Source organism: Barbatula barbatula, assembly GCF_947034865.1.
Source record: "Barbatula barbatula genome assembly, chromosome: 24".
NCBI classification, from domain to species: Eukaryota; Metazoa; Chordata; class Actinopteri; order Cypriniformes; family Nemacheilidae; genus Barbatula; species Barbatula barbatula.
Genome location: NC_136787.1, coordinates 18,198,475 through 18,224,071, shown reverse-complemented (window position 1 = coordinate 18,224,071; position 25,597 = coordinate 18,198,475). Strand labels below are relative to the sequence as shown.

Genomic DNA, 25,597 nt, shown 5'->3' with positions numbered 1-25,597 from the left:
GCTGTCCACTAGTAAACATGCACTTGATGTTATTAAGTATTAGTTGACTAGTCACAGCACCACATGCAAACACAAATGACTCTTTTGAAGCGTACGATGTGTAGAGTAAACTGTCTGCACACCAGTCTCTAGAAGTTAAGTATTGTGACATGTGTATATTGTTTCCACCAAGATTTCACAGTACGTGTTGGATGGACACTATTCTATAGGCCACTTCGGATTGTGTAAACAACGCTGGTCCAGAACAACTTCCTGTTTCAGTTCACAAAAGTTTGAACCAAATACGACCGAAAGGAACATTTATGACGATTTGATTAACAAATATCTTTCAGATCGAATTATATGTGTGAGATTTAAGACAATAGTTAAAAAAATTTAAACTCAGAAGTGCTTCTGGACCAGTGGTTACATCTTTTGAAGTGGTCTATACCACGAGCAAAAAATAAAAAAGCTACATTTTTTTAAGTGTAAGTGGTCAAAGGTTTACAGTTGTTGTTAGTTCCAGGATTATACTTTTTTAGGGATGCACGATACATTTTCGGCCATATCGGTATCGGCCAATAAATATATCAATATTATAGACGATAAATCAAAAATAATTTCCTCTGGTTAAACTTCATCAGCTGCTCACAGTTAAAGTACAGTACAGTCTTTCTGTTGTGATCATTCACTTACTGCTATTAGCAAAACATTGTTGATGTAGGTACAGTATGGAGATAACATGTAATTCATAGGAACAAAAGCATATTGCTTGAATCAAACTGTTGTCTGTTTTGAGACCAGTTAGACGTGTGACTATTAAAAACATGTGTCTGGGTTGCTCGTGAAGAACATCTATAATTTGTTTAATTAGTTTAAGGTTAAAGAACCGTTAACTAGTGTAAAGTTGGTGCATGATTTTAAGAGAACTAATGGTTTCCTTGTTTTCTGCAGTCAATGTTTTCATATAAAAGAAGTTGTCCACATTTTGCCTTTTGTTTCAGTATAAGGAAATGTTTCATTAATATCTAGATACCGTATATCGGTTATCGTTATATATGGACTGACGGACGGTTATCGGCTTCCAATGATAAAGAATTATCGGTTATCGGCCCAAAATGAACATATCAGTGCATCCCTATTATTTTTAACTAAAATGACAACTATTAAGTATTTTCTGTTCATTAAAATGAAATAAAAAGCCTTAAATATGATTTACAAACTTGAAATAACTTCAGTTATTAACTGAAAATAAATAAATAAAAAACAAAGTAAAACTAAAATAAAAAAAATCGACCTTCTTTCTAAACATAAAATGACTAACGAAATCAATTACAAAATCAGTAATAAAAAGAGAACTGAAATTGACATGAACAAAAAAACATGGCAGATGAAGTATGCACACTGCACCCTCACATACTACATATAAAGTGTGTACTTTATTTAATGTAGTATATGCCGTCACAGTACACAGATGCAGGTTACATTTATTTTCTTTTATAGAATATATATATATATATATATATATGTAATATCACATTCCAGTGGGGCTGTTGTGCTGACTATTACTTGATGTCTCGCACGGTTTTAGTTTTGTTCACCAGTCTTCTCTGTATTAAACACAAGTCAAACCATAAGACATAACCCTGACTAGAAATGTGAAACTTTAGATCATGAAGAAATCTGCTTTACACGTAACTATTGGAGGGGCATGTGTACACCTGGTTCACATACAACATCTCTAAAACAACATTTGATTTCTCTTCTATATATCGGCACATAAGTTTGATCTCAAGTCAATAGGAAAGTGCTTTTGCAATTCAGTATTTTACAATACCACATTTGTCCTGTACTGTTATTTTTTCTTTGGAACACAGAAAAACCCTGTGACAGCTCCTCCATACACGGCATTATGACAAAACCCTCTGACAGGAACCACATAAAAACACACGACTCATTTCTGAGCCCTTATTATAAGAAGACAGAGCAGGAGAACATGCATCCCAGGGCCATCCAAGTTCTCAATATTCACCTTAATACCCATTCAAAGCGCAACATGTCATGTCCTGTCTGTCAGGATCTCTCTCTGTTGGGTTTCAGGGTTTGGCCCTTGACGAAGAATTATATGACAAAGATTTCTGCAGGAAAACGAGATGAAAGGCAGCGTTTTAACTTTGACAATAGTCGACGCAAACAATCAAGAAAACATTTCTGAAGACGCGTATCATTTGAAGGTATCTGCGATTCTATACACCCTAAAGAGAGACCGTTCCAACTCTTGTTGGAAAGCGTACAGACCAGAGATTTGACACAGACATTTCAAGAATAGAACTGATAATCTTCAGAGATCTGCTTTTGCACACCACACTTTTCTTATTCAACACACGAGTGTTATGGCTGTCTGCTTGACATTATGAACTCTGTGGATACTCCGAAACAGAGCAGGATGTTTGGAGACGTTTGATTGTCTGAACAGGCTGCTGTCATATTTAGCATTGTTTTTCTTTAAATCGACGTCTGTGTTTAATATGGCTTGTATGATGCAACTTGAGATTAATCCTTTGGAATGGGGCATGTTTTGACAAAAATACACATAACAAAACTCCATAATAGAAACGAAACTTGTACATTGAAAATATGTTTGTGTAATAAATGGAGAGCGTGGACTTGTTCATTCATTTATCTACAGCATAGGGTGACAGTGTCCGCTCTTAAAGTGTTATTTGCATCAACGTCATAGAAGAATCATTTTGGTTCTCCAAACAACCTTTCAGTCAAAGCTTCGAAAAATACGCGTGTCTTGCAGCTGTAAAGTGCTTGATGAATAAATGAAATGATTTAATAAAGCCGGAGAAAAAGAACTTAATGAGAAACTTTATTGTGATGTGTGTATCCCAGGTCTACCTATACCGAATACCAAGGTAAATACAGTGACATTTGGTTCAATTTGGTGTTATTGTCCTATATCTCCAGCTATGGGGATGCGGATTGGTTGATGGATCTCTCCCGCTGCTGATATTTAGCTCTACGAGCATGAGAAATATGAGGGTGGACCCGGAGTGACGTCAGTGCGCTCGAACCCGTCAACGTATTTAAAGGCGCTCGGAGCCGAGCGCACGCGTCAAACGCGTTGAACGTACGCGCGAGTGGATCGGTGCCCTGCGTGCTTCTCACCTGATCTGCGTGGATAACACTATTCACCTGTGTCGAAACGCATCGCGTTGCGCTTTGGAGGCAGAATGCGGCGCGTTTTCATGCGCCGTTTGGACACGGGAAACTATCACAGTTAGTTTGGATCCAGGCTCGGGCTCTGGGGTCCCTGATGTCTCCATCTGACGCCCCGCAGCTGCTTTCCTTCACATGACAGACGCGCAGCAGCAGCAGCATCACAGGATCGCGCGTCGCGTTGCGCACAGTCAGCCGCGCGGCGCGTCAGCTGGACACTGAAGATCTGGACACTTGCGCGCTCGCTTCGTTTGGATCTAGTGGATAAAATGCTTTGAATGGATACGGGATCGGTATATTCGAGGATACTGAGTGCGTCTCTTGGATCTGTAAATGTTTCGTGATTTACTGGGAATTTGGCTTTTCTCTGAAGCGCGCTGGTCTGCATGGGCCACATTTAAGGTGAGTTTCATATATCGCCTGTGGAAATGGACATTAGATGATGTGTTTTTGTTTTATAGTCTTTTTTACATATACAGTATTGCATGCATCTTTTTTAGATTTACCAGAACAGCTTGTGCAGTATGGGGATGGGGTTGGCTCTTTGGAGAAGAAGAAAGTTACTGATGTTTTATTGCTTTCTGAGCTCTTAGAAGCAGCAGACCGTAAAACACATTCAAAGAAATAAATTAGACAATCAAATGCATTTTAACACATGCGTTTTAACAGGCAACACATTTAACACATACAAAAAATCTCAGATATTTATGTGGCTGTGACTGCACTTCAAAAAACGACTTGGTGTTAGTGTTAATCTACTCTATATTATTAACTAATTTAATCTTATTTCAGGCATTTTATGAGCTAAGCGTTATGGTTTTACTATCAATAATTGGAGCAAAGTGCCAATTACTGCAATAAAGTATCATAAAAGCCATTGTAAACATCATTATATTCACAAAAGCCGTCTGTTTTCCTTTGCCTTTCCGTCAATAGGAGTTCAATAGGAGGCATCGGTGTGTGTGTTGGCTGGTGGTGGTGGTGGGGGGGGGCTCTCTGGCAGAAAACACACATTTTTTCTGCTCTGTAATATTGACAGAAATCTGTTCGGCATTATCAGGGCTGCAGCCTGCAGAACACATTTCATGCTGGACCATCATCTGAATGTTTTAATCTGCACTTCTTACCACTTACAAGCTCTTTTCCCTTTGATTTCCTTCTATCCTTCTATCTCCTATAGAGCCAAATACAAAATAAATGCTGTGTTTATCAAATTATACCATGAGAAAGACCACCACAGTTATCAGTGTGCAGATCTTACAGTGTTTACCGTCATACCGTTGCAGCTTCCCTCAAAGGAACTGGGTCTAAAATGAAGTTATGGGACATTATAGCCACGTGTTTGTTGCTCCTGACCTACGTTTCCGCACGTCCCCTCTTCCACAAGCTGCAGCCGTCCAAAAGAGCCGTCGGTGAGACCCCCGCTCTGGACCCCATCATAGACTCTCGACCTGAAACTACAGACCTTAAACAAGCCTTCATGGAAGAACAATGTAAGTCGCACAACTAGAATGATTTCTCAGGCCCTGATGGCAAACTTTGACATGTAGATTTTCTTTACCGTGTTTGGAGCATTTTGGGTCTTTTCTGTTCAATTGGAGAAATTCTCCGAGCTGTTTTCAATTACTTACATAGCTACATGTTGAGCAACGTGGCTCGGCAGTGAATACGATCAGATGCGCAAATCTGACCATACATTGGAAGAATATTTTAAATACGTCTCAGCTAAAGCGTGACCTTCATGAGCATCAACTTAACATATGCATTACATAACAGACCATCAACACGATGTGTTTTGTCTCTTTATCTTACACCATAAATATCTCGTAAGTCGGAGCCTTTTAATTCTTGTGGAAACTTTCCAAGGCAAAATGTCTTTCAATCTTAAGGACTATGACAATGTGGTACTGAGGAAAGGGGGTGTTTATCGTCTAAACTGGGCAGAACGGTTTCCGCACTTTTCTCGTTGGCACCAACGGAGAACGTCAGGAAATACACAGGAGAGATATTTAACGTCATGGAAGGCCATGACCGCATCTGACGCGGTAGTAAAATTACACGCTTTCTACAAATGACAGCCGAGCGTTTGAAGGATGTTCTCGCTGGAACCCTTCACCTTCCCTTCATCATGGGAATTGTCTGAATTAGTGCATTCCGACATCTCAAAGCAGTGACATGGTTTTCATTAAAGTGAACGATGGTCTATAGGCTTGTAAAATATGCATGAAGTTGTTTCAGAAGACAATGAGATCCATGCGCGGACCCCCGGCCCGAGCCTTGCATAACGGCAGGCGTGCTGAAACTATAGTGAACAACAGCCGATGTGATCTGGAGAAAACAAACACATGTTGAAGCACTCAGGGTCTGGTGTATTGGGGATTCAGTCGCTGTATTACCGTCTGTGTTCCTCTGTAAAGCGTTCTTACAAATGGTAGTTTGGCCGTCTTAAGAAACATCGCAAAGAGTTTAGCACCTCAGTGCCAGAACACTCTCTTAAAGCCACAATATGGAATCATTTTGTTATGAAATATCCAAAAATCACTTGCACAGTGTGATATATATTTCATGCAGTTGTGTACTTACATGATCCCAAATGTTCAAAAAAATGCCCAAATCCAGAGAAATTCCTCTTTAAAATAATGTCCTGTCGCATATCAGTTACTTAATATCCGCTGCTCCGCATTATCCTCAGTTTCCGGTTGGTTAACTACGGCAACACGCAAATGCGAAAGTGGTTTATACAGCATCTGGGACGCAGCATCTGTTGTTCTGTCATTAAGGTTCACGATTACTCTTTGGCGAGTAAAGGAAACCCAAAAAAGCCTAAACGTAGTTTACTGTTTAAACGACAAATGTATGAATGTTTTAAACTGGGTAGCATTACATTCCACGTTTCTCGTCCGTGAACCGATGATGGGCGATCTCCGTACGTCTCTGGATGGTGAAAACGACATGTACCATAATTCCACTCTCCTACATAACATCATTTTGTTGTCGTTTCGAAAGTGCACCATCTAGCAATCCAATTCTACATATTGTGGCTTTAATACCACGTTTCCGTCTAAAACAAGAATAATTTGTATCATATGTTGAAATTTGTTATGAAGAAAGATTATTTTGAGATGCAGTTGGCAAGACGAAATATGCCTAATCTAAATTCACCCACAAATAAAAATGTGTTGACCATTTACTCATGCCAAACCTGTATGACTTTCATTCTTCTGCATGAAACACAAAAGAAAACATTTTGATAACCAAACAACACTAGCCTCCATTGACTTCCATTGTATGAACACAAAACAAGACATTTCTCCAAATATCTTCTTTTGTGTTTCAATGAAGAAAGAGTCAGGTTTAATGAGAGTAAATAAATAATGACGAAATTTAGTATATAATGAACTACCCCTTCAACATTCTTTGAATACAAATGCTGTCAGCTTTGGAGACGTGACCTCTGTTGTTAGATTCATTTGATAGCGTTGCGTCCCATCCCGTCAGCTGTGGAATGGATCATGTAGCCTACTGGCTGTTAGTTACACAACAGACACCAACCCAAAGGATATAACCCTGACCTCCATCATCACACCTGCAGTGGTTGTGCAGAAGCTTTAAATAAAGGGTGAACTGGGACCACACCCAAAACACAGCTCGGTGAATACTTTACCTGCCATATGTTCAGTCTTTAACCCTAGACAGATGTGCGTGTGTGTGAGGGGTGCGGTTAGTGTTATTTTCATGAAAAAATGTCCCTATTACAGATTTGCGAGATGTCTCGGTTGCCATTTTCAGATTAGATCTTTTATATTTTTTCTCCTTGGTAAATCACTTTGGATAAAAGCATCTAATATAAACAAATGCAAATGTTGAGCAGTTTGTTTGGTTGCTACCAAAGCTGAAAACGCAATGGGGAAATGCATTCTTAAAGGTATAGTTGAACCAAAAATAAAAATACTTTCATCATTTATGTCAGTGCAAACCTGTATGACTTTCTTTCGTCAAAGAAAAGTGTTTTGAAGAATGTTTGTAACCAAAAAATTTGAGCCCATTGACTTCCATTGTGTGAACACAAAACCACTGGGACGTTTCTCAAAATATCGTCTTTTGTGTTTCACAGAAGAAAGATTTGAAACTTCTTTGAAAGTTCTTTCAAACATTTTAGGTCAACTTAAACCAACGGTTGGGTTCTTCCATACTTTACCCAAACCATGGGTTGCAAAAACCAAGCATTTTTTGTGTGAATAAATCCATATACATCAATATAAATAAAAAATCATTCGAGTCAATTTATTCAACAGTTAGTTGGTGTTTATTTATATAGATAATATCACCATTTTGGAGCTTCTCTGGAAACTGTGACATGATGCACTTAAAAAATCAAAGTTCAGTCTATAATGAAATCAAGGTGTATTATGTACAGATCAAAGCACTCTTACTCTCTCCTGTCGTGCATGTTTTGAGTTTGTGGATGAGCAGATGTATTCTGCCGTACCTCAATGTCATCATCTATAAGATTTTCCATCCCTGTACAAGGGAATCATATCTATTGAGTCATCGGCAAACAAACGGTGTATACATCATAATATTGTATTGCAATGAACAAATCTGTCAGTATGCTGATATGCTTTCTCTGTCTGTTAAAGATGATGTAAACAGTCTTTACCCGGAGCAGTTCGAGGATGTCATGGACTTCATCCAAGCGACTATCGGCCGATTACGGCGCTCCCCGGAGTCAGACGGAGGGTCTCAAGGGAAGAGGGAAAGAGGGCGTCAGCGAGGAGCTACAAACGGCGAGAGGAGCATCCGGGTACGGGGAGACAAAAAGAGGAGTCGTGGACGAGGTGGCGGTCGAGGGGGGAAGGAAAGTCGAGACGACAGGGTCAAAGGTCCCGGGCGTGGATGCCTTCTGAAAGAGATCCACCTCAACGTGACTGATCTGGGCTTGGGCTACAGCACCAAAGAGGAGTTGATATTTCGGTATTGTAGCGGACCCTGTTATGACTCTGAGACCAATTACGACAAGATCTTGAACAATCTCACCCACAACAAAAAGCTGGACAAAGAAACGCCCTCTAGGACTTGCTGTCGGCCGATCGCGTTCGACGACGACATCTCGTTCTTGGACGACAGTTTGGAGTACCACACACTAAAGAAACATTCCGCTAAAAAGTGTGCCTGCGTCTGACCCGCCGACTGAGTGGACTACGGCGAGAGCTTTCGCTAGTCAGGGTGTTCGAGAAACGCTTTCATGTTGGACCTGCTGGGAAACAAAGATGACAGAGCGAGGTTTGAGAGATCTGTGATGTGTTGTAGAACTGATCTCCAGCCGCTCGGTGTTCATGATACCAAATCACAAAATGTCCCATAAAATGACGGCTTATAGTATAAAGTAAATCAGGAGTCATTTACACGAACAGAGTAACTTGGATTATGACGTTACGCTGTAAATGAACGATCGGTCACCTCACACCCTGTGGGGAGACACGAATACATCCACAACAACAGACTTCAGATCTTTAATATCCAGAAAGTTATCTATATATATATAAATATATAGTATATATGAAAATGTATTTATTGAGATTTAATTAAGTTATTGTTATTTATTGCAATCCATTGTATAAGAGTGTTTGTTTTTTCTTATTTATTTTAGAAAGTTATTTGGTTCTCTGTCTTGGATGGTGCCAAATTGGAGCATATGTTTCTAAAGTCAACCATTTCACCCAAAAATCCACACTGTAAAAATGCTGGTTGTTTTATCATAAAATATGGACAAACCCAACACTCAGTTTAAAGTGATCTTTACAACCCAACATAGGTTCATTCATACCCAACAGTTCACTGTAAAAAAATATTTTACAGATCTTTCACGTGTAATGCAAAAACTTAAAATTTTACAGAATGAAAAAACATTGAAAAGCAGTTATTTTACGGTATTTTCCTGGCACCCCAGCTGCCAGACACTTTCCTGGGTTGATTTTTTTATAATGTTGGGTTTGTCCATATTTTACCCAACGGTGTGTTAAAACAACCAGCTTTTTCGCTCACGTTGATTTTCTTTCGTCTGTGTAACACAATGGCATCTCATTTTTAAGCAGAATATCTAAACTGCTGTTTTGAATCCAATGACAGCGGATGGTGATTCATACCGCCAAACCCTGAGTGTTCTCATGTCATGTGTTCTACGTAGAAAACAAACGAAGAAATTGACAATAACTTGTCCATCTGCCAGACGTCATGCTTCAACATCTTTGCTACTTCAGGTTTGCATAATGTAACCAAATTAGATCAGAGACCGGCTTAGAGGAAGATTATCGAGCTTAAATTTCATTCCGCTCATCACGTAAACACATCGTGTGACTTCAAAAGATGTGAAATTTAGCGTCTGGTTCGTGTAGACTATCTTTTCAATACTTGAAGATTGGCGGTATGAATCACGTTCCTTGCACAGAAACATTGTAAGATGTCCTTATGTCACAGAAGAATGGTTATATGTAGGCGGGTACGTAAATGATAACATTTTCTTTTTTGGCTGAAAAGCAGACGCATGATGCGCGACATGCTTTAAGTGTTTGGAAAAAACATCTATCTCCAGCCCCAGCGTCGGCCATTCCATAAAAACACACACACAAGCAGGCACAATGATTTCACAGCAAAAAATAAGTGGACCAACTAATTCGACACAAAATAAAAAGCTAATGTTTTGAAAAAGTTCCATCGCTCAAAGAATTCATTACAAATAAAATGTACGAGAGCCAGCGAGAGCCCGATTGTTTACCCAGACGGTTTTTGGTGGTTGTTACAGGAACTCAAATGGCTCGTCTCCAATTATCTCTTTAAAATACTGCCTGGCCCGATGTGTTTATATCTCACCGTAATGAAGCCAGACAGAAACACAGGCACGCTAAAGGCCGTCCTTACCGTTTGATCAGAGTAAATGATGTTGCGTTTGACCTTTCATACCGGTTGACCAGTTGGCGAGCGTCTGGTAACCTGGAATTATCGCCACGTCACGGAAGCCCCCCACAGATTTATCCCATTAATCTGAACAAATGAAATGTAAAACTGCCGCGGTCGTCAAGAATCCCTATCGTTTAAGACCAATTATATCAAATCTGCTTTGTCTACCCTTAAATGGCATCAGGAAACTTCTTAACAATCCAAGAGCAGGCCTGTTCTCCCAGAGTCGGCTGGTGATAGTAAACAGACACGCTCAGAAACGGGTCAATTCATCCAAACATTAGAGTAAGAAGACATTAGAGACGAGAGATACACACCTTTGTTGCGGTGTATTGCCATCCGCAAGCCGCAAAAACAGAGCCCGATTATGTGGTAATCCCCCAGCCCACACTGAACAAATCCACCCGTTTCAAAAGTATTTAGGCCAACCTTTGATAAGCATGAGCTACCTCCATTTACCAGAACATTATTTATCGCTTTCATCCCCTATTGCTTTTGCATTACGGATACAACACACACTCCCGTTCTCTGATGTATGACCTAAGCGTACATGACCTGAGCTTGTAAGTTACGTTGAAATGTTCGACCTAGAGTTCAGATGTGAGCATCGCTTTCTGTCCTGCAGTGTTTGTTGGTCCTGTGAGAAGTTGTGTCTTTTTTGTGTTACTGAACCAAAGCTCTCTACAGACTTTATTTTTGTACAATATTCATTTTATAACTTTTTACAAAATAAAACGCGTTTCTGTCACGTCCTTGTGTGCACTGAGTGAATCATGGAAGTCTTAACATTTCACTGAACCAGAACTTGTCACCTGGTTTTGCTTCAGAATCCTGATTTAGCCTGGACATCGGATGGTGACTTTACACGAACGGAAAGTGCTTCTTCTACAAAAGTATATGAAAACGTTCCTTCAAATCAAACATTGGGTTGTAGTATTATTGTGATTCGCGTTATATTTGCAAAATGATTAACATATGAAAATAAGCATGGGAAAGCCGCTAACTGTTTATACACTCTTAAAAATAAATGTGCTTAAATGGATCACGACAGCGATGCCATAGAAGAACAATGTTTGGTTCCGCAAAGAACCATCTTTATCTTATTTTTATCTTTATCTTATTTTAATCTAATGAACCGCTTTTCTTTTGGGAAACAGAAAGGTTATTCAGATGTTAAAGGATCATTTTTTAAGAGTGTATTAAAAAAGATCATGGCCCTGTTTCACAGACGAGACTTAAGACTAGTCCCAGACTTAAATACATTTTTGAGCTGTCTTAAAACGAAAATAACTTGCCCTGACATATCTTAAGAAATGTCAGTGCCATTGTTTTGTCTCGAGATATCTTAATTAAACTAAGTCTTGGCTTAAGCGAAGCCTTGTCTGTGCGAATATAGTGTAGCGTATCTGCGCCTTTTTTATATTTGGTATTTTAGGTCAGGTATTTTGTAAATAAGTGGATTTCCCATATTTCCATACCGATTTTTTGATCCTGCACCTGTATAGTGGTGAGTTCACACCAAACGCGAAAAATTGTGTTCCAAGATCTTAATTACTCGCGGATCAAGTTCGTTATTTTCACGCGAGTGATGCGATCTGACAAATATTTCCAACCTTCGCAGTAGACGAGATTGACGCGGGTTTCGTGGCAATCGGGCCCTGATTCGCGACATTCTCAACGCCTGCTACACGCCTGTTTTTTTACACACTGCAGTATTTCTTTCTTTTCTTGTAAAACTAACAATGTGGTAAATATTGTAATATTCAATCATATTACAAGAGGCATGAATTAGTGCCAAAATACGTTGACATCATCAACAATATATACAGAGAAACTCTTTCACTCCGCTTGAAAGATAAATTTATTTAGCTAAACTACGAACGATGACAAGTTGCAGTTTACATTTAGTATAGAACAGAGCAGACCCGCCTCGTTTTTACAGTAGAACTCAGAAGTTCACAAAGTTAAACACGCCGAATGCTGCAAAATATCGCAATTGATTAAACAGCGTGACTAATTTTTCCTGCAAAGAAAGACGAATGTTTATAATAGGCATCCGCAAGCCGTCATCACAGACCTGAATATCCGACTTCCGAAAAGAGTGCAGAAGATCAGGTTTTCTGCGTGCTGAGAGACATTTCAGAGCTGTACGAGAGCCGAGATCCGCCCAGGTCGGCCCTATTGCATTCCTGAACAACAGCCCAGGATTCTATGGTAAACAAAAGCTGGTTGTAAAGCCAAGCTGAGCAGTAAATCTGGGCACCCTGAGAAAATGTTTCCATGGGACTGAAGGGCCCAGAACCACAGCAGGTCTCCGTCAAGGTTGCAGCTGGTGTCACCGCTCGGACCAGAGTAAGACGAGCACAGATTATGTTCAGATCCTGTACGTGTCTCAAAATGCGTTCTTCGGCGGTCTTGTGTCCTCGTGTTGTCGTCCTATGTCATCAAAAACTGTCAAACTCCAGTTCCAATACTCAACAACGCAAGAACAGAGAGCTCATGAAAGTACCCGGATGTGTTCTTGATATCAAGGATGCTTGCGCCCGTACAGAACCCACTTGAAGTCCCAGAAGTCACTGCGGCGTGTCCATCCAATGTTCGTTCTTCCGAGGCCAGACCCGTCTCCACGAGAAAAAGTCCGTTCTTTGCGTTCTTGGAATTGAGAAACAGCCCCAGTGTAAAGCATGCAACGGGACGTTACTGCCAGGAAACGTCACGCAAACTCTTCGCTGCTCATCGAGACGTACTACTGAGTATAAAAACATGCTGGTTAACAAAACTGATTCACAGGCAATAAAGCCTCCTCAGACATAAAAAAACACAGATGAAATCTCTTTAATATCTGTTATTTTAAGACCTCAACGAGATTAAATGTCGAGCAAATGGAAACGTATGCAACATACAGTAAGTTTCATCCGTGTGAGTTTTAGAAGTGATCTCAACAATGTCTCGAACTGAGCTTAGTCCAATCTGCAATCAGAAGTCGATATGATGTGAACACAACATTTCTCATCAATTAAATTGCCCTCTGGGTCAATACACAAAGAACTCTATCAATTCAAGTGAACAAACAACATGACCACTGTGTGTAAAACGTGTCGAGCCGTGACATCCACGTCCCATTAAATACAGCATCCGTACACAGACTGACAGAGCCAATAATGTCTCCGGCTCCGCTGGCCTCTTTATGAAGCACTTCTCACCATCAGGATAGCACTACTGCCTGCCATTTTAAGTACAACGTGAAAACAAGCCGCAGATATACGATCCACTGACAGCTCCTATTGACTTATAGGGCACAGCGGGGGTCCGAGACCGAGCCCACGGCACGCCCGATCCCTTACAACTAAAGCGGGAGATGAGCAAACTAGGCATGGATGAGTTGTGACATCACCCACTTCAGCATTCCAACATTCTGCGGTGAGTAACAGACACTGGAGCGGCCGGCTCTCCTGACATCAGCACTCAGAATAGTCTCGCTGGATTAGGCCCACAAACCAAATAAACGCGCCCACTGTACAATCATTAACCTGCCTGTGGGATGTTCATAGGCGACCTGCGGACGATTTGCTTTTGAGGGTTTTGGGGTTGATCGTTTCCATCACAGCTGGGGTCCGTCTTGACAGATGATCTGAGGCACGGGACAGATATCCGGTCCGGCGGATCACTTCTGTGCCACGATCCTACAACACGAACTGTTGGGAAATCCCTGCACACTTTCATCCAAGAGCTTTAGGACAGATCCCGGACGCTCGAGGCTTAAACAGAGAGAAAACTAAAGTGCATTAGTGGGACTCTGAGAATGTGATAGTGTTTCAACATCACATCTCCAGTTTTCAAGGAAGAAAATGTCTTGTAGGTTAGCCAGAGGGTACATTCCATCCAGTTGTAATGCACGGAGACATATAATCCACGTATACTGCGGCGGCCGCCTCATTCTTAAACCGTATCGTCATCGACATCGGTTATAGATATCGGCTTATGCAAGCGATCTAAAAGTAGATGTTTACAATCATCTGCGAGAGGCGTTTCAATAATGCAGTTAACTAAAATGCTAAATTCATTTCTGGTTTATATGGACTGAACTACTTAATCGATGTAGGAAAACAGATTGCAGGAGTGCTTACATATGTGCTTAAGTATTTAACTCCACTTAAGTACATTTTCAAGCACCTGTACTTCATCTGTGTTTTTAAATCACTACATTATAAAGCATTTTTTCCATAACAATTCATAAATACTTTTGTAGGCCGTTTTGTATTCCGATTTAATACATAAGTAGGCCTACATAAAAAAATCTAGTAAAATGTAGGAAAAATACTTGACGCTTCTAGATTTTTTTTGTTTTTAAAGGGATAGTTCACCCAAAAATACAAATTCTCTCATCAATTACTCAGCCTCATGTCATTTTAAACCTGCATGAGTTAAACACTAAAGATATTTAGCAGATTATTGTAAATTGGCCCCATCCACTTGCATTGGTTTTGTGTACATATGGGTCCATGAATGCGGTCCAGCGCTGTTCGGTTACCAACTTTCTTCAAAATATCTTCTTTTGTGTTCCTAAGACGATAGAAAGTCCTAATGGGTTGAAATGACAAGGGATATAAAAATGATGACCATTTTCATTTTTGGGTGAAGTATCCCTTAAAAGAAGGTAAAAAGAATCGACATAAAAGCTGGTGGAGTAAAAAGCATGATATGGAATTATAATGTAGCAAACAATTGAGTAAAGATGCTTGAAAACCTCTGTTTGTCATTTGACGTGATGCTTTTCACTCCATCAGAAGAAATGATACTTTCCTTAAAGAACATGTTTTAAAAATCACATTATGACGTTATTATATGACCATTAAGCACATTTTCCTACAATTATCATTACTGAAATGAGAACAATATATATGATTAAAAAACACAAATAAAGAAATCATTGTATGATATCAAATGCACATAAAATATAATTTAGGTCTTTTTAGATTTTAGATTTATGTGGTTAATTGGCATAAATATGTTCAAAATCGACGTGATCTGTAAATGTGAACGGCGGGTTCAACGAGAGCCTGAGGACTTCACAACAAAAATAAAATGTGCAGTTTTCCAACTAAATATTTAAAGGCCGCTCTGACTCATCGCAAGAGCGACGGCACGGATTCTGATTCTTCTGTGACCTGTTTATTTACACACTGGACATCATGCAAACACGTGACCTCACACGTGAAGATCCGCACATAAATCTGATTCAAATCACTTGATATCAGCACTGGACAACCATGTTATCAAAAATGTAAACGAGAAACTGCATAGGTCACACGGTGTGTTTATTTTTATATCTAAAAGAACAAAAACACAAGTTGACAATAAAAAAAAAAAACTGACAATATCAAATCGACTTTCTGCTCTAAACAAATGACAAATTAGACAAATCTCTCAATGTATAGAAATCTCTAGATCTCTATTTTTCTTACTCATACTTCTAAATGTCCCTATTCTCTCTCTCTCTCTCACACACACACACACACACGCACACTACGATAAAGGTTGAAACGTTTTAATACTTGGAAAGTACACATGTACTAACAAATGTATAAAACTGGAAGAGTAAATCTCATCAGATCTTGCGTTTCTTCCATTCTGGCTGATCTTTGTCTTCCTCTTCTTCATCCTCCTCCTCAGCAAACACAGGCATTGGCTGCGTCCTGTCCAGAGAAAAAAAACACACGTTTAAAGTTAATATAAACTATATTAGACAGAGAAAAAGAGAGAGAGACAGTGGGGTGAGGAGCGATTGACAGTGCAGGGGATTAATCCATTTCCCTACTTTCATTCATCCACAGCGCTCGCTGATTAAAATACAACATCTGCTGTGTGTTGAGTCATAGCTGGACACACACACACACACACACACACACACACACACACACACACACACACACACACAGACGTGGAAATATTATAGGGCTGCACCTGTAATAATGTCTCGAACAATTCATTCTTATTAGAAAAATGAAAATACGTTCGCCCCAAATCCCTAAATTGTTTTCCTTCCCCGAAAGAATGGCAGGACCATGTTTCTCATATAAACATCTCATCATGAGTCACATATCAAACAGCGAGCCTGAGAATCACTGGTGTGAAAAAAGCTCACAACACTCTTAACATTATGCATCTGGCAGACATTCTATCTAAAGAGACTGCACTGTAAGTCACTTTGGATAAAAGTGTAATTGTAAAACAGTGTAGAAACTTCTGAATGACTCATTGAGACACTAGAGATCTTGACCTGAATCCACAAGTCTTCTTCTCGAGTGTCATCTACACACTCCTGTGTGTGTGTGTGTGGACACCCGACGACAGCGATTAAAGCACACAACAGACGCGGCATCATATTATCAGATCATTTGCTTTTCTCTGTGTCCAATGGCCTCATTAGTGTCACATGTGTCATTACTGTAGTAATTGAGTAATGAGACGAGATGTACTCTCTTGTAATGATGTAGATACTGTTACACGCAAACATCTCCACATGTAAATGCCGGAACACCCTCTTTCATCCGCACAGCCAAAATGGAAAAACAAGCTCGAATATACTTTTGTTTTTTTTAACGAATACAATTTTGACACGTGTCATTTCAAAAAATGTGTTGTTATTCAACGCATCCTTTTTAAAAGTGTGTTTCGTTGTTTTTTTCAACGTTCAAAGCATTTATTTGTAAAAATGGTCTGGTTTCCTTAGCAATCGATTGCAAAAGAATCGAGTAAAAACGAAAGTGCAAATGTTGAATTTAATAAACATGAAAGCAAATTAGACAAAGTATATTTTGCTTATATTAATAACATATTTATCATAGTTAATTATAATATTAATAATTAAAAGAAAATACTAAATGATTAAAACTACATTTAAATCGGAAAACCCTAACAAACTAATCTAACCAAACCTCATCATTCCTCATTCCCATCACTGGATTTACATTGATCTCAGTATATGAGATCAGCTTGATTTCCTCATGACATCCATAAAGAACAGATTCAGCTTCATTTAGCTCTTCTAATGCATCTTAAACAATTAAACACCCATCGTTCCAGACAAACATCCAGACGAGAGCAGAAAACTCCAGATGAACAGATAAAAGCGTCTGACGGTGTTTGATCTGAGAAAGTATATTTCAGTAATGTAATGACTCGATGACTGTGACATACATACAAACCCAAGACAGATGCGTTTGCTTACAAGTCTGTGAACCCAGTTTTTATTTTACTGCTTTAAAGAGAACATAAAAGTGGGATTTACTAAACCATTAAACTCAAGAGAAAAAGTATTTAATACAATTAGCATTTAGTTAAAAATAATGTAACATATGAAGACGGAATGGGATTTTTGGAGCTGTAACTTCTCTCTGACATTTTTGCAGTGACACATAATAAAGCGTCGTCAAGTCGATGTCAGCGGAAGCATGAGGTCATTTACCCTCGTGTTCACACCTGTCCTGAAGATGAAACACAGGTGTACTGTAGTATATATTTTCATGACAATTTACTCACCCCTGTTGTCATCAGAGATGTTTATGTATTTTTTTCTTTAGTCGAAAAGAAATGAATGTTTGTGATGAAAACATTCCAGGATTATTCTCCATATAGTGGACTTCAATGGACTCCAAACGGTTGAAGGTCAAAATTACAGTTTCAGTGCGGCTTCAAAGGGCTTTGAACGATACCAGATGATGAATTATACGTTATACATAATTACGTTGAAAAGGTTACGCTTGACGTAGGCGGAAGTACAGAGTCAGTGTTTACAAGTTGAACGTCCAAATACTAAGTCAAACACCGTTTAGAAAAAAACTATTTCGGACGATTTTGAACTTGGTGGAGAAGATGATGGATTTGTTCGCACTGCCCTACCAACATCAGTTGATAACTTTTCAACATAATTACGTAATTTCATATAATTACATATTACATGAATTCGTGAGCGCGCTTTGCAGAACAGAGCAAGTCGAGCATTTGTGTTCATAAAGCATATACATTTTTATTTAATTTAGAAAATGACCAATCGTTTCGCTAGATAAGACCTTTATTCATCGTCTGGTATCGTTTAAAGCCCTTTGAAGCCGCACTGAAACTGTAATTTTGACCTTCAACCTGTTTGGAGTCCATTGAAGTCCACTGTATGGAGAAGAATCCTGGAATGTTTTCAACCAAAACATTAATTTCTTTTCGACAAAATAAAAACTACATAAACATCTTGGATGACAACAGGGGTGAGTAAATTATCATGAAAATGTATGTTGAAAGTGAACAATTCCTTTCAGTTTGGCTCGCGTGTTCAAATGCTTTTTGCATGTAAAAAAACGCTCTTGTGCTTTCGAACAGCGTGTCCTGTAATCGGAGGTCTTCCGTTTGCTGCAGGTCTTCAAACATTTATGCACCTGTTAGCGGAGGTGTGACACTGAAGGTGTGACACACACACGTGTAACCTGAACCGCACACACACACCTGTCTCTCTCATCGCGCTCTGGTTTCACCAGCACTTTCTGTCTGCGACACCTGTCTCACGCGTCACCTGCACACCTGCCAGCTGGCTGCAGGAAGTCTCAGCTCATTCAACCCACATTTCTTTCCACTCACTTTTTATAAGCCGGGGCGATCCAGAAGGGGTTCTCCGCAGCCTCTTTGGCATGCCTCAGGATGGCTTCTCTCGGGTTGCTGTCGTCACTTTTGTCCAGAGCGATGTTTTTCACGATGAAAGACGACAACGTGCCGCCGTGGGCAGCCACACGCCCACCCCTACCTGCTCCAAATACAAAAGAAAAGGTCAGAGTAAAGCAAACACAGAATTTCTGCTCACTGCCATTAACACAAACCACAACACCGTCCCCACAACATTCCCAGAATGCCCCGGGTAAATGGAGACGGCTTTGGAAAACAAGGGCCTCCCTCGCTCACGCGAACGTTAACAAAACATCCTCCGCCGCGCGGAAAAGAATATTTACGCTGTGTTTATACACACAGGGATATGAGGAGAACATGAGTTGAACTGTGGTGAGCAAGTGAGTCTTTGGCTTCTGCGAGTCTCAGGGTGAGGAATCACTGTGAAGTTAAGACCACCGCTCCTGGTTCTCCGCCAGAATTATAATGTAATCATACGGTGTGTTTACTCAAAGCCACTGTCTTAAAGCCCCGTTGCACTCTGGGACGTTAATATGAAGTAATGAACTGATATTCAGTTTTTAAACGGTTTTCTTATGTACTTGCTCAACGACTAAATCGTAAAAGAATGTACGCAAAAGTTTATTTATGAGATACCATTTTGTACCATGTTGACAGAAAGTGTACGAGACTGAAGTGTAACATCACCTGGACCGGACACGGGCGGCTCCGGTTTGTGACTCTTGACGGGGTCCAGACGGTCCTTCTCCAGCTGCTTTCTGGTGCTGCGCTGTCGAGCCTCGCGGAACATGGGCAAAGCGTGAGCTGTTGCACAAAAAACACACACGGGTCACCGGTCACAATACACTACTACGCTCTCGAGAACATCATAGCAACCATCGAGGATTGTCTTGAACAACGTGTTTTTATTTACTTATGATTAAGCTGCCCACATTTCACAGTTTGTCAAACACAACCAAAATAAATGGCCGAAGAGTTTCAGCGTGTGTGTGTGTGTGTTTTACTCCAGGGTCACAGGAGATGCTCTCCGTGTTGGAAAGATGAAGCGTTTTTCCATTCAGGAGTTCTGTGCTAATTCCACTCGCGCACGCTACATTAAGCAAAAAGGTTAACGCCGACACATTCTGTGCGTTTTTTTTCTCAACGGACCATCATTCTGCGTTCTGTCACCTTATTTTCCATCACTCGACTGGCTTGACCTATCGCCTCGCCAGCGCCGGTCACGTGACGTGTTACGGTGGAGGCTCCTAATGGGAGGGTCTTTAAGTGCATGTGAAAGCGTGTGCTGTGGGCGATCACGCGCTCGGGGGGTCCGGGGGTCAAGTTTGGGCAGCTCTGCTGTGACTGGCGCTCTCGTGGCAGAAGCGTGATGATAGAGTGACACGCGCTAATGGCATCGTGCCCCGCGGGTGACCAGCGGCAATCCGATGGAAAGCACTTACACTTGTGCAAGCCCACACACACACAATCTGGTTAATGGGTCTGGGACAAGACCTAATGCAGGATGGCACCTCTGAGGGCAGAAAGGCCAGTATTATCATGCGTGCTGTCCTCTTCTCACGCAGGGTCGTGCTTGTCTCAGTGCTTAGACTTCATTTGTATTTCTGAAAAACTACATTTTATATATTTTGCTTCGGTCTCAAAATGTTCAAACGAAGCAAACGCTTTAGCACCGTCAGTGTTTCTGGAGGATCGTGCAGAATTTCATTATAAACTGATCAGTCATGTGACATTTTTGTTGATGACATGACACTTTCTGTACTCACGTGTAATGATGTAGTCCTGCGTCAATGTCTCAGCGTTCTTCGCCTTCAACTTACTCTTCACCACACATAACTTGGCACCTCTGAAGAACAAGTAATGAAATGATTTGAGCTTCCGAAAACATCAGCGTGATTTGTTCTTAACTTGTAAACAATTGATATCAGCCAAACTGTTTTTGTGAAGGGCTGCGTGTACCTCTGACTCTTGACCGGGTCGTAATAAACTTTGGCCAGACCGTTCCCCGTTCCAACCATGATCTGATTCAACTTAGGATGCCAAAGACAGCGAACAACACTCTGAAATAACACCAGACGAGAGAAAGCAGACGGTGAGACTGAGGCAGGAAGTCAACATTAACCAATTTGCAGGAGTAAAACACTGAGCCGGTGTAAAAACACGCTCTGATATCTAAGCCTGTTGTGTGTGTGGTGTTGAGCAGAGGTGAGAGAGTGCCGTCGCGTTCTCACTGATCTCCAGTTGACTATATTTGGCAGTTGAGTCGAGGTCTGGATCTCAAAGACGCCGTGTGACAAATGGGCCACTGTCAGGGGCGTGTGTGTGTTCAGAATGCTATGACTTCTGAATACATGATATCTAATACAGGGAATAACATCTGAAACTGTGAATGTGGTTGACATCTCATACTGAAACACTGCAAGATGCACTTCATTAAATGCATGCCATTATTGGAACAAGGAATAGTTGATTATTGCATTCAATAATTGTGGTTCAACTATGGTTCATAATTGCAGTAAAGAAATAAAACAAACATAAGTGCAGTTATTTATTATGCATTTAATGCAATAAAGAAACGGTTAATTAGGGCAAAAAAGAAACAGTTCACTGCACAAAACCAATAATCACTGCATTAAAAAAAAACTATTGCGCAAAAATAGTCTATTGCATTAAACCAATAGTTTATCTATGCATTAAATGCACAGTTCATTATTGCATTCAACCAATAGTTCTTCGCTGCATAGTTCATCGTTACATAATATATATAGTACATTGAATTAAAAACACTAATTCATCACAGCATTAAAAGAGTAGCTCATTATTGCATTAAACCTATAGCCCTTCAATGCATGCAATGCACATTTCCTTATTGCATAAAATAAAAAGCCCATTGCATTAATACCAAAAATTCATTAAATTTAGAAAAATAATCCCTTTAGATGGGACACTTTAGTATGCACAAGTCATAGACACACAGCCTGATTTCAAACAGACAGATCTTGCTGAAGTGTACAAACTCCTGCATGCAGATCGGTAAAAACCTACGAATGCATCCAAGGGTGGGGGGTGAAAGCTGCTTAGCCTCCAGCTGTTCAGCAGTTTTAAACCCTGAGCTTCCTCTCTGCCTGCAATCCACCATCCGCCGGGCTCAGTTAAGTCTTCCTGACCTAGAATACGGCTTTACACGCCCCCCTTATCCCCCCTCAGACTGATCATAGATGAGGTACGAGTTCAGCCCTTATTAACTTAACTGGATGTTGGGTGGTTAATCCATCTCTGTGGGCATGTGGTTGAGTAATTGATTATTTAGGAAGATCTGGAAGATTTGGCTTCGTATCTGAAATGTTCTTTGGCACGACGCAGAGCAATCTCCCGGCAGTTCACGAAATGACCCTGCAGCGTTACCATACTACACACCTGCCTGAGCATGTCCAACTACAATCACAGCCGGAAATGGAAAGAAACAATAAAATACTGAATCTCAGGGATTTTAATAACATTGGGTTCTGTTAAATGGATGAAAGATCACACAGAGATAATGTGTGTCCAGCAGAAGAGGTGCTTGTGTTGTGTTGGCATCTGCCGATGTTAATTGTAAAGAATTATTCATTTTGAGCTTCTTTGGTGATATTCTTTGTCTACCGAGATTAAAAACTATATTGTGTCCACGTCAAATATTGTTCGGTGTTATTATTTTAATTTAGAAGGATTTAGAAATCAATATAAAAAGAAAAACTGGTGGCATCTGGTGTGATTTTTTTATAGCCAAAATGAAAATAAGCCATTTACGTAGAAAACTACTTTTTTCAATTTTATAAATGAAATAAATGTTTACACAAGGATTAAGGAAGAAATAAAAACCAAAAGCACTGAAACATCAACTTAAGAAAATCATATTAATAAAATAAATGTAAATGTTTAGCTTGTAAAGAGTAACATGTTTTCAACACAATCTCACGGGAATTCCTAACTATTTTATGAGTTGGCTACTTCGTATGAATTTGTACGTTTATCTTATTCGTACGCTTTATTAAAATTTGCTTTCGTGGAAGTGATTGTTAGGTTAGTTTAGGTTAAGGGGTGCGGCTTCCATATTGCTTTTTTCTAATAATCGTACATGTTTTGTGCGATTCGCATCGTACAAATTCATTCCAATAAGTAACCTCGTAAAAAAATTACAAATTCCTGTGAGAATGAGTTGAAAACACGCAATGCTTTACAAGCTAAAAATGTACATTTATTAAATGTAAACATTTTTGATCTTTTTTCATGTCATTAATGTTACTATCTACTAACTTTAAAACAATAAAAAAGTGTCACAAAACAGTATCGCTTCTCTTGCTCCCTGAACTCTTTGTAAGTCGCTTTGGATAAAAGCGTCTGCTAAATGACTAAATGTAAATGTCTGAATGTAAACAGACAACAAACCGAGTCTACTGGAATCATAATTCCTTCACAGCACATCTGGGCAGGTGCGGCGCGCTCCACCTCACATACAAACTATCACAACACTTACAAGAAGCCCATTTGTACTGACAAACAAACACAACCAGGGACGTGTCACAGTTCATCACACCAGCATCTCAAACTCATCAGACTGCAGCGGAACAGCGGTGTGGCCCCTCGCGGATACGCCGTTGCCTCTGTGGACTCTGGAAATAGCAGCGATATACCGGTCTCAACATGAATCTCGGACTCCCACTGCAATCCAGCATCATGGCCACAACGCCTCTAAAACACAAACTGCTTTGAAGTATCTGAAGCTCAAATGTTTCTGCTAGCAAGTGGAACGGAAATTTCGTGCATTTACTGCGGTTATGGCAAAGTCTAAAGTGACATTTCGGTTTCTTTTTCAATCTGCAGTCTTTCCTAAACAAAGCAAGCTGTCGACCGACTGGCGGTTCAGCTGAACGTGCGCCACAAAGAAAGACCCGGAGCGGATCCAATACTATCAGCGGGTGCAGAGGATCCTGCTGTCAATCAGACAAAACCGAGATACGTCAGGGGGGCTTTGTATCCGGCAGACAAAATCTATTTTGGGGAGAAAGAGCCTGGAAGAGAGAGACAGGTTTAGACTTCTTTCCATATCTCGTGACAGTTATGAGAATAAAACTGGAGATAATGCAGAATTGTGCGAACGTACAGTGGTTCAGACCCGAAAATACACGAGGAGAGAGACTGAACTTGCGCATGGCAACAGAGCCAAACCGCTCGAAGACACCTGGAGTATGTCTGAACATTAAAGCTTTTAGCTCAAAGTTACATTATTAAACAAAGTCCCGCTGGATTGTATATATTTTTCGAATCGAGCTTAAGCCCGGTGTGCACGACCTGAAGCCTCAAAGCCTTCAGCTACAGAACATGCTTTAATAAACACTAAATCACTCAGGTCAGTAAAGGACTGGTTCTCATTTGGGCTTCGATCGAGGTCAGCCACATTCCGGCCCAGATGCCCCTGCAGGAATCCCGGAGAAGGCACACGTCTCACCTGGTTTTCGCACCTTGTGAAAAGACACGGAGGCCGAGAGCCACCCCTGGAGTATTTACTCTTTCCAGCGTCCACATCCCGGCACGGAGCTCGACCTCACCGCGGGGTTACGTCTGATGTTTACACTGACATGATTGGTAGCTCTAGGTTTCGCACTACGGCCTGGCGCAACACTTCATAAAGACAGCACTTAAATTCTTCAGCCGTCTTGCCGAGAGACGCGCAGGATAAACACAGTAAATAGCTGCTCGGCGGGTCGACGGAGTGCACGCTACCTAGAAATAAATTCAGAAAGGTATTTCCAACAAACGAAAGTACTGGTGTACACTTATAGGAACTATTAAAGGGACAGTTCACCCCAAAAATTTATCATTTATTCACCCTGACGTCGTTTAAAACCTGTATACGACTTTTTTTCAGTGGAACACATATTTTGAGAAATGTTTTGTTGGGGTAATTTTCGTTTGGTTGTTCGTTTCCGCAGGTTTGGATTGACACATGGAAGAATTTTCATTTTGGGGATGAACGGTCCCTATAAGACAAAAACAACACTCGTGTTGTTCTGAACAAATGATGGTGGCGGTGAGTTAAAGTTGCCAGAACGTTTTATTTCCTGTGGACTGTTCCTTTAATATCTCTTTCTAGTTTATCTCTACGAGGCTAAGCTGCTCTATGGCGTTCTGTCAGGTTTAAGATGTGCCAGACCGGGTTTAGGCCATTAGTCCTGCCGGTGTTATGACTGCACGAGGAGCTCTGGGACTGAGCGACCGCTTTCATGGCAAAAGCACTCAGAAGTACATTCCATCACGGACGGCCACGAGAGCTTTCAGATGTCACTCACCTCGCCGGTATCTACACCGAGACACCTCACCGTCAGGACGAGCGCTACGAGAGCCGTTAACTCACAGGAATTGACCCATCAAGCACCTGATAAGAAGGCTTGTCGAGCTTGTCGAACATAAATGGTTTATAATTCATTGGTGGTGTTTAAAAATGCTGTTATTTTTCATCCCTTCAATTTATCTGCAATGACACGCACTACACTTCAAAATATGTACATCAAAAAGAAAACGGTGAATTAGTCGCTGTCATATCGAGCAGTAAATCCATTCGGTCTCTCTGGCATCTCAGAGGCGTTAAAGGACTCGATCTGTTCAAATCCAACGTCAGATGGACCTGCACCAGAAAACTACTCTAGTTGCTGTTTTTGCCTAAATATTTGACACTAAAAACACAAAATATGAACATTAAACATTGCTATATGAATCAATTAAGGTT

General features: G+C 40.5%; 2 protein-coding genes across 3 annotated transcripts in view; one reads left to right on the top strand and one right to left on the bottom strand.

Annotated features, from left to right (window-relative positions):
- Positions 1-3,169: 3,169 nt before the first annotated feature.
- On the top strand, positions 3,170-10,889 carry gdnfa (glial cell derived neurotrophic factor a). The gene is made up of 3 exons (XM_079448119.1): positions 3,170-3,606; positions 4,491-4,697; positions 7,845-10,889. Exons 2-3 carry the CDS (start codon positions 4,517-4,519, stop codon positions 8,384-8,386), a joined length of 723 nt encoding a protein of 240 aa, XP_079304245.1. The 5' UTR covers positions 3,170-3,606; positions 4,491-4,516; the 3' UTR covers positions 8,387-10,889.
- Positions 10,890-15,459: 4,570 nt separating this feature from the next.
- wdr70 (WD repeat domain 70) overlaps positions 15,460-25,597 on the bottom strand; it is a 37,089-nt gene continuing 26,951 nt past the window's right edge. For both annotated transcript variants that reach the window (XM_079449328.1, XM_079449329.1), the window contains exons 14-18: positions 20,791-20,891; positions 20,598-20,677; positions 19,519-19,635; positions 18,790-18,952; positions 15,460-15,857 (exon numbers count right to left, since the gene is read on the bottom strand). In XM_079449328.1, coding sequence (XP_079305454.1) covers positions 15,770-15,857; positions 18,790-18,952; positions 19,519-19,635; positions 20,598-20,677; positions 20,791-20,891 — 549 coding nt within the window. In that variant the 3' untranslated portion in view covers positions 15,460-15,769. The remainder of the gene's footprint in view (positions 15,858-18,789; positions 18,953-19,518; positions 19,636-20,597; positions 20,678-20,790; positions 20,892-25,597) is intronic.

Coding starts and splice junctions, on each gene's coding strand:
- gdnfa (XM_079448119.1), top strand. CDS start 4,517: ATGAAGTTATGGGACATTATAGCCACGTGTTTGTTGCTCCTGACCTAC. Junction 4,698..7,844: donor AGCCTTCATGGAAGAACAAT/GTAAGTCGCACA, acceptor TGTCTGTTAAAG/ATGATGTAAACAGTCTTTAC.